The sequence below is a fragment of the Coregonus clupeaformis genome, chromosome 16, assembly GCF_020615455.1.
Source record: "Coregonus clupeaformis isolate EN_2021a chromosome 16, ASM2061545v1, whole genome shotgun sequence".
Classification (NCBI taxonomy): Eukaryota; Metazoa; Chordata; class Actinopteri; order Salmoniformes; family Salmonidae; genus Coregonus; species Coregonus clupeaformis.
The window spans coordinates 35,937,880-35,947,587 of record NC_059207.1 but is presented as its reverse complement, the minus strand read 5'-3'; the positions used below and the strand labels follow the sequence as shown (position 1 = coordinate 35,947,587).

The following is a 9,708-nucleotide window of genomic DNA, read 5'->3' as shown; positions in this document are numbered from 1 at the left end:
TAGTCCAGGTAGTGGGTTAGCTAGCTAGCTTCATGCTTAACCGGGTTCAGCCGAATACAATACTAACCTACAATAATTACATACAACAACCCACGATAACTACCTACAATACCTAACTACAATCTAAATACATAGTTTAAGCTTTACTCGACAAAGCCCAAACTATGTATATAAGCCATATAAGCCAAGCTTACCTCCCGCCAGAGAGAGACACAACCTCACCCGACGACGAGTCCTCTCACTGTCCTAGACTTGACATCAGAAGAGTTACAGGGAGTGTTAAGTGGTGATGTTCCATCATCTCAGGTTGCGGGCATGAGGTAGGAATGAATATATTTAAATAGTGGAGTTGGGTGGTGTTAATTATTAATAATAATAGTGTAGTGTTAGATGGTAGGGTATTTATTTATTTATTTTTTCAAGCAAAATATAAGGGAGTTGTACACCAGTCTAGTAGGTGGCGGTAATGCAACAAATTGGATGTCAACTGCCGTTAAACCTCATCGAAGAAGAAGAAGAAGTATGTTGTCTTCTTGCCGTGTCGTCAAACTGTCAAATCAGCTAGCTAGCTGCTCTGGAGCGTTCTACTGTGGCTCATTGTTCTAGGATTATTATTAAAGACTATTACAAAGAATGAGAAGAGTTACTCTTTTTGTGAACGGGACGTCCAAAAATGGCAAGGTGCGTACAGTTAGTTTAGCTATTGGGCTAACGATAGCTAACTGTAAGGTAAGACTAGCAATGTAATGTAATGCGGTCCGTAGCTTCGATGCAACTAAGCGAGTTTGTAACAGCCAAATGTCCCAACAAACTCGCATAGTTGCATCAAAGCTATGCGGCCCTTATAATTTGTGTAGCTAGTTTACTTTGCGCGCTAACGCTAGCTATTTAATATGATAGGTTGTTTGGCATTACGAACAAACGTAGCTATCTGCTAACTAATTTCCTAGTTAGCTATCTGGCTACATTAAAGGTAGACTCAGAAATATGACATCATCATTCAAAATGTGGCCACTTCCTTACAGACGTCAACAACAGTGTTTTCAAACCAACAACATTTAAACCTGTGACCCACCATTGCCTCTTAACAATGTTGGTATGTTTCAAGGGAGGGGGCACATTCGGAAGAACTGGTGCCAGTCTTGGTAGATTTTAACTTTGTTGTTGACATCTGTATATAAGCAGTTGTCCAACTATTACATTTTAGTCATTTATCCAGAGCGACTTACAAGAGCAACTAGGGTTAAGTGCCTTGCTCATGGGCACATCGACAGATTTTTCACCTAGTCGGCTCGGGGATTAGAACCAGCGACCTTTCGGTTACTGGCACAACGCTCTTAACCACTAAGCTACCTATAATAATAATAATAATATGCCATTTAGCAGACGCTTTTATCCAAAGCGACTTACAGTCATGCGTGCATACATTTTTGTGTATGGGTGGTCCCGGGGATCGAACCCACTACCTTGGCGTTACAAGCGCCATGCTCTACCAGCTGAGCTACAGAGGACCACACTACCTGCCGCCCCAATATATTATCATGTCATATTGCTGAGTCTACCTTTAAGTTTGCTAGCAAGAGAGAATGGGTTTACCCAAATCAGTCTTTTTTGTGTGACAATAACTCTGTTTTCCTTCATTAGGTTGTAGCTGTGTATGGGACCTTGGCTGACCTGTTGTCTGTAGCAAGCAATAAGTTGGGAATCAAAGCCTGTAATTTATACAATGGAAAAGGTGGTCTTATAGATGACATAGCACTCATCAGGTAGGGTACATTTCCTTCAACACTTTGTAGTTTCATGTACTTGGAATGTCCTTACTCAGGCCAATATTACATATTCATTTCTCTACTATTCCTTATTATAGGGATGATGATGTTTTGTATGTCTCAGAGGGAGAACCCTTTGTTGGTGAGTTTGTGTCCTCTAAATCTTTCCTAGTCTTTGCAAACCATTTGGTTCTGAAGAATGAGGTGGTGAGTTATCCCTCTGAATAATGTTATTATCTTAGACCCACAGAATGATGTCAGGGCTACAGACGGCCTGCCTAGGGCACACACAGATTGGCTGACCCTTAATATTGGGGGGCGTCTCTTCACCACCACACGGTAAGCAATGGAGGAGTTGTTTCTAATGTCTGTGAACATCAAAAGTCACATAGGAATATCTCTGTTAGTATTATTGCCATCCACTTTATTATTTGGTCACGTTTTCCTCAAAATTATGGTCCTTTTTACAGGAGCACCTTGGTCAGCAAGGAGCCAGAGAGCATGCTTGCTCATATGTTCCGGGAGAAGGGTAAACAGTAATTACGTTTGTCACATCTAACACTGCTGACCTTATACAAGATACCTTTTCTGTTGTAATTTACCCATAATGATGGCCTCTCTTTGCTCTGCAGATGTATGGGGTAACAAGCAGGATGAACGTGGGGCTTACCTGATTGACCGCAGCCCAGAATACTTCGAGCCTATTCTTAATTACCTGCGACATGGCCAGCTCATTATCAATGAAGGAATCAATTTACTTGGTATGTATGGCATTTACAGGCGGCGCATTATCTTTATTCTACAATAAAGCTCACAGATTAATGATATCACTTCAGTTGTACATGTTGACTACAGTATTTATATTTCTGAAATCTTGACAACATATTGGCTTTAATCAGTAAATCTAATCTGGGTTTCAGGGGTTTTGGAGGAGGCTAAATTCTTTGGAATTGAGCAGCTGGCTGAGCAGTTGGAAGTAGCAATAAAGGTGAAGAACTCATGGCCTTATGGATGACAAGCAAGCTCCATATTTCAAATGATTTATTTAATTTCGTCACTGGATATTAATCCATGTCACCACATGCTTTTCTCCAGAATAACCAGCCACCTGAGGACCACTCTCCCATCTCTCGCAAGGAGTTTGTTCGGTTTCTGCTGGCTACACCCACCAAATCAGAGCTCCGCTGTCAGGTAAAACAACACATTTTCTACAAGGCCAACACCCTGTTGAACATTAGATACAGTTTACCTAACATATGTGAACGTGATAAATAATACCTCTCTCCATCCAAAAGGGACTAAATTTCAGTGGTGCTGATCTCTCTCGCCTTGACTTGCGCTACATCAACTTCAAGATGGCCAACCTGAGTCGCTGCAACCTGACACATGCCAACCTATGCTGTTCAAACCTGGAGCGGGCTGACCTCTCTGGGGCCAACCTCGATGTAAATCCATTAGCTCCTTCATTAGCTTATGAAACCTACCTGTTACAGCGTGTCAACATTTGAGAAATTAGCAGTATTTTGAGGGGACTGATTTTGTCTTTCTGTTTTAGGGTGCTAACTTGCAGGGTGTAAAAATGCTCTGTTCAAATGCTGAGGGGGCGTCTCTCAAAGGATGCAATTTTGAGGACCCGTCTGGACTAAAGGCCAACTTGGAGGGTAAACTGTAATTTATTTGTATTATAAGAGGGATGAGAAATATGGAACTGGAAACACTTGTATAACCTCTGGTGTTGAACATCTAATGTCTGTCTCATTAGGTGCCAATCTGAAAGGGGTCGACATGGAGGGAAGTCAGATGACTGGAATTAATCTGCGTGTGTCCACTCTAAAAAATGCTAAACTGAAGAACTGTAACCTACGGGGTGCCACTTTGGCAGGAACTGATCTTGAGGTAAGCAGAGGGCATTTAAGAGGATTAACCTTGAGACAAAAATATCAAGTAAATCTGAAACAAATGAGATCAGACAGCTCTTGTAATCATTTTGTTTGTTGTTGGAGGTTTATCAGATACCATAAAGTTGCATCCATCCTAAGATAACTGTTTTATTACTGTGACATCTAAGGTTATTGTCAAGAATACTGACTGGTTAGTACCAAGAATACTGACAGTTTTGTTTTACTCCTCACAGAATTGTGATCTGTCTGGCTGTGACCTACAAGAGGCCAACTTGAGAGGGTCCAATGTGAAGGGGGCCATTTTTGAAGAAATGCTGACTGCATTGCACATGTCTCAGAGTGTCAGATGACTCTCCTGCACAACCCTGCACATTCCACCTGGATTCAGGCTGGTTAATCTCATGGATGCCTGGCAACGATGTTATTATGCCAGCAAATCCCACCCACCCCTACTATCAAGCTTTCTGGACCCTTATGCAATATATACATTTTTATGCACATCCCACATCCCTTCCAGCTGATATACTAGCTTTAAATCTCTTGCACTAGAGCACATCCAGGGTTATCCATTTATGTTATGTAGTGGAAGGTTTTAAATGTCTGACTGTCTTTCCTTATTTTTTTCCCAAAACCAAAATATTGAATGTTCTTTATGTATGTTTACTATTACGTTTTTTTTATTATTTCAAGATGTGTGTATGTATATATATTTCTTGATTATTTAACACGGTTCTGTAAGTCAAAGATTATCAAACTATAAGTCCATGAAAGTTGAAAGTAAAAATGTAAGGGCCTCAACCAAGACTGTGGTATAGCATAAGTGGGAGGTGGCATGGTGTGACTGTACATTCTTATCAATGTACTTAGTTTAATTGTCAGATATGCTTTATGTTTAGGATGTTTATTTTCTAAGTCAAAGCCATACCGTAGCATGGTGAAAATGGCATAATAATTTGCTGTTATTGCACCACACAATTATGCTGTGGATTTCATTTTTCATATAAGACTGTGTGTGTTGAACTGTATTCAACAGAATTTCAAGTATGCAATGTACTCTTTCCTTGCTGCCTGTTTTTGGTGTTCTCTGTGAATCTACCTCCTTATTTTTACCACTGTCTGATTGATCTCTAGTCTAGTTGCATGCATTTCACTGTGGTTTTTGCCTCTTGTTGTATGAAATCCATTATTCATCATATCCAAATATGATAAGCAATTTATCGAAGTGAATGTGTGTTTTAATTGTGTTACTGTCATGTTCAAGCTTGTGTAGCACCTAGTTGTAAGAGGAAGATAGTTGTATAACAACACTCCCCTCAAGGAGACAACAACCAATGAACAGGGCATTTCATTCAGTCATGTATTGACATTTTGCTTTGCACAAATATGTCTTAAGTAGTATGTTTCGGTAACTAACTTCTGTTTTACTCACTCATAGGACACCAAAAAGTTAAATGTGGTGGTTGTAACAATGTATTTCAAATTCAGTGCTTCCAAAACGTGTAAGTTATTAGGATAGCAAAATGTTATCACTGCTGGACTGTGATTGTCACAATCTTACATCAGTTATTTTAGAACGATGTCTGCATGTTTAAAGACTGCATTTTTTCTGGCTGTAGCTGAAAGATTTTGAGATGCAATATTCTCTCTATACTCTATCACAGTAGGTAGGTACTCATCTTTCGCGATAATGAAGGCAATCATAAAGAATATTGCACCTTGAGTGTGGAGATCGTCAATATCTGAACCTTGTAAGAAAGAACAATGGTTATTTATTTTGATATAACATATTGTATTAAAGAAATATGGAATGAAAGTTAGTTCTTTAAAGACCGGGTGTGTTTCTCGGCTTTTGCTGTCTATAATTATTGCACTCAACCACAAAAATGTAATTCAATAAATTACTGTTATGAATTAAAAAATAAATTACTTGTGCAAATGAAATACTGGTATGTTTTCGCTAACTTTCCAACTAATAACTCTTAAGACCCTGTGCCTAATTCATATAATAGTTGCTGCTGTAAAAGTGCACAATCATACCCAAAGTATTTTAGGCTTTTAAAAGGCTCTTTGGGGTGCCTGAAGTGGAGGTGCTTAGTGCTGCTCTGCAAAATATTTTTGAGTGGATTATTTTTTCTGTAATCCCACTTTTTTGTGACCTGCAGCGAGGTGATGGGACTAAGGGGCCACATGGAAACCAAGCTTCCAATAAAACCTCAGAGACAAATGAACTGCTCAGATAGAGTAAGGCTGACTATTGGTAGAATGGAAGAGAACAATGTCCTGTTGTTGCTGCTGCTCTTGGTGGTGGTACTAGTGTCACAGGGTTGCTGTCAACATTGGTACCATGACATGAGCCCGTCAACATTGGTCCTATGACATGAGACCAGGGGAGAAGAGAGAGACTGGCAGCCTGTCTGACACTGTGGGAAATGTAAGTACACTGCTCAAAAAAATAAAGGGAACACTTAAACAACACAATGTAACTCCAAGTCAATCACACTTCTGTGAAATCAAACTGTCCACTTAGGAAGCAACACTGATTGACAATACATTTCACATGCTGTTGTGCAAATGGAAAAGACAACAGGTGGAAATTATAGGCAATTAGCAAGACACCCCCAATAAAGGACTGGTTTTGCATGTGGTGACCACAGACCACTTCTCAGTTCCTATGCTTCCTGGCTGATGTTTTGGTCACTTTTGAATGCTGGCGGTGCTTTCACTCTAGTGGTAGCATGAGACGGAGTCTATAACCCACACAAGTGGCTCAGGTAGTGCAGCTCATCCAGGATGGCACATCAATGCGAGCTGTGGCAAGAAGGTTTGCTGTGTCTGTCAGCGTAGTGTCCAGAGCATGGAGGCGCTACCAGGAGACAGGCCAGTACATCAGGAGACGTGGAGGAGGCCGTAGGAGGGCAACAACCCAGCAGCAGGACTGCTACCTCCGCCTTTGTGCAAGGAGGAGCAGGAGGAGCACTGCCAGAGCCCTGCAAAATGACCTCCAGCAGGCCACAAATGTGCATGTGTCTGCTCAAACGGTCAGAAACAGACTCCATGAGGGTGGTTTGAGGGCCCGACGTCCACAGGTGGGGGTTGTGCTTACAGCCCAACACCGTGCAGGACGTTTGGCATTTGCCAGAGAACACCAAGATTGACAAATTCACCACTGGCGCCCTGTGCTCTTCACAGATGAAAGCAGGTTCATACTGAGCACGTGACAGACGTGACAGAGTCTGGAGACGCTGTGGAGAATGTTCTGCTGCCTGCAACATCCTCCAGCATGACCGGTTTGGCGGTGGGTCAGTCATGGTGTGGGGTGGCATTTCTCTGGGGGGCCGCACAGCCCTCCATGTGCTCTCCAGAGGTAGCCTGACTGCCATTAGGTACCGAGATGAGATCCTCAGACCCCTTGTGAGACTATATGCTGGTGCGGTTGGCCCTGGGTTCCTCCTAATGCAAGACCTAATGTGGCTGGAGTGTGTCAGCAGTTCCTGCAAGAGGAGGCCCGCCCGTTCCCCAGGCCTGAATCCAATTGAGCACATCTGGGACATCATGTCTCGCTCCATGCACCAACGCCACGTTGCACCACAGACTGTCCAGGAGTTGGCGGATGCTTTAGTCCAGGTCTGGGAGGAGATCCCTGAGGAGACCATCCGCCACCTCATCAGGAGCATGCCCAGGCATTGTAGGGAGGTCATACAGGCCACACACACTACTGAGCCTCATTTTGACTTGTTTTAAGGACATTTTACATTTTAGTCATTTAGCAGACACTCTTATCCAGAGCGACTTACAGTTAGTGAATACATATTTTTTTATACTGGCCCCCTGTGGGAATCGAACCCACAACCCTGGCGTTGCAAACGCCATGCTCTATCAACTGAGCTACATCCCTGCCCTACCCTGGACAACTGTGCGCCGCCCATGAGTCTCCCGGTCGCGGCCGGCTGCGACAGAGCCTGGATTCGAACCAGGATCTCTAGTGGCACAGTTAGCACTGCGATGCAGTGCCTTAGACCACTGCGCCACTCAGGAGTGGGGACATTACATCAAAGTTGGATCAGCCTGTAGTGTGGTTTTCCACTTTAATTTTGAGGGTGACTCCAAATCCAGACCTCCATGGGTTGATACATTTGATTTCCATTGATAATTTTTGTGTGATTTTGTTGTCAGCACATTCAACTATGTAAAGAAAAAAGTATTTAATAAGATTATTTCATTCATTTAGATCTAGGATGTGTTATTTTAGTGTTCCCTTTATTTATTTGAGCAGTGTACTTTACCCATTCATAATGTGGAAGTAGGTCTATTTACTAAAGGTTGTGATGGTGCTTATCCAATGATGGGAGGCACGTTCCTATATTTGCATCGTAAAATTTAGCTAAATGACAATTCTACAGATGGCTGAAGACCTTCTGAAGATGGACACATCCTGCAGTTTGTTTGGCTGTGATGTCTCACCTCATGCCAAAATGTACAGGCTAAGGGCATTTGTGAGTGACATTTACAGTTTAGCAAATAGGGCAGTTTCCCTTCAAGAAGCTACCCAGAAGTTGAAAATAAAAGGAAATTGTGATGGTAGTTACTTTTTTCATTGATGTGTTTTTTCTCAATGTTTTATATCCAAATTGTAAACTATATTTTTTATTTAGTTTGTTTGTAGGCAACCCTCACTGACAGAGAAAGTGGACTAAACAATATATAGCAAATGTATGCTAACTCTAATAAACATTGCAGTGCCATCACTGTGTTTTGTGGTGGTCTTTGTTGGGGGCCCTGTTTTGGTCGTTTGCATATTACAGAGTCTGGCTTTAAAATAGTGGAACACACCCATTCAAACTTTTGTAAAGCACGATGTCAAAATAAAAGTGCCAACCAATGATTGTGAGTGTGAGTTACGTTGTCGGCTCTTGTAGCAAACCTTTATTTAGAAAATGTTGACAGAATGGCTTTTATGGCATTTGTTCATTTGGTTGTGTTTGTTAAAGATTATTATCTTCGAGTACAGAATTTCCAAGTAATTAGCAAGCTAAATAGCTAAACTCAAGCTGTTACTTTGAGGAGCAAATTAACGTTTGCAGACAAGCGTCCTGTTTTGCTAGCAGCTGTGTTAGTTATGGGCTAGCTGTAGCTAACAACATTAGCTAGCTAGCTACACTATATATACAAAAGTATGTGGACACCCCTTCATATTAGTGGATTCGGCAATTACAGCCACACCCATTGCTGAGAGGTGTACAAAATCGAGCACACAGCCATGCAATCTCCATAGACAAACATTGGCAGTAGAATGGCCTTACTGAAGAGCTCAGTGACTTGTAAAGGGTGGCTATTTGAAGAATCTCAAATATAAAACATATTTTGATTTTTATAACACTTTTTTGGTTACTACATGATTCCATATGTGTTATTTCATAGTTTTGATGTCTTCACTATTATTCTACAATGTAGAAAATAGTAAAAATTAAGAAAAACCCTTGAATGAGTAGGTGTTCTAAAACTTTTGACCGGTAGTGTATATACAGTACCAGTCAAAAGTTTGGACACACCTACTCATTCAAGGGTTTTCCTACATTGTAGAATATTAGTGAAGACATCAAAACTATGAAATAACACATATGGAATCATGTAGTAAACCAAAAAGTGTTAAACAAATCAAAATATATTTTATATTTGAGATTCTTCAAAGTAGCCACCCTTTGCCTTGATGACAGCTTTGCACACTCTTGGCATTCTCAAATCAAATCAAATCAAGTTTTATTGGTCACATACACATGTTTAGCAGATGTTATTGCGGGTGTAGCGAAATGCTTGTGTTTCTAGCTCCAACAGTGCAGTAATATCAACAATTCACAACAATACACATAATACACACAATCTAAAACTAAAAGAATGATATAAACATTTGGACAAGCAATGTCGGAGTGGCATAGACTAAAATACAGTAGAATAGAATACAGTATATACATATGAGATGAGTAAAGCAAAAATATGTAAACATTATCACAGTGACCTGTCACGGATCCCCCCGGTACTGC

At 41.1% G+C, this 9,708-nt stretch overlaps 1 protein-coding gene across 1 annotated transcript; it reads left to right on the top strand.

Moving 5' to 3' along the window:
• The first annotated feature begins 511 nt into the window (after positions 1-511).
• LOC121584813 (BTB/POZ domain-containing protein KCTD9) lies at positions 512-5,611 on the top strand. Its single transcript, XM_041900946.1, has 12 exons — positions 512-681; positions 1,645-1,766; positions 1,868-1,911; positions 2,012-2,108; positions 2,240-2,298; positions 2,402-2,530; positions 2,690-2,757; positions 2,865-2,960; positions 3,065-3,214; positions 3,325-3,430; positions 3,532-3,665; positions 3,904-5,611. The coding sequence occupies exons 1-12, from the start codon at positions 634-636 to the stop codon at positions 4,018-4,020; spliced, it is 1,170 nt and encodes a 389-aa protein (XP_041756880.1). The 5' UTR covers positions 512-633; the 3' UTR covers positions 4,021-5,611.
• Positions 5,612-9,708: the final 4,097 nt, after the last annotated feature.

What these genes read in the sequence shown, in the direction of transcription:
- LOC121584813 (XM_041900946.1), top strand. Translation starts at nt 634, where the DNA reads ATGAGAAGAGTTACTCTTTTTGTGAACGGGACGTCCAAAAATGGCAAG. An exon ending in GATGACATAGCACTCATCAG is followed by an intron (nt 1,767 to 1,867) that starts GTAGGGTACATT and finishes TCCTTATTATAG; the next exon opens with GGATGATGATGTTTTGTATG. An exon ending in AATCAGAGCTCCGCTGTCAG is followed by an intron (nt 2,961 to 3,064) that starts GTAAAACAACAC and finishes TCCATCCAAAAG; the next exon opens with GGACTAAATTTCAGTGGTGC.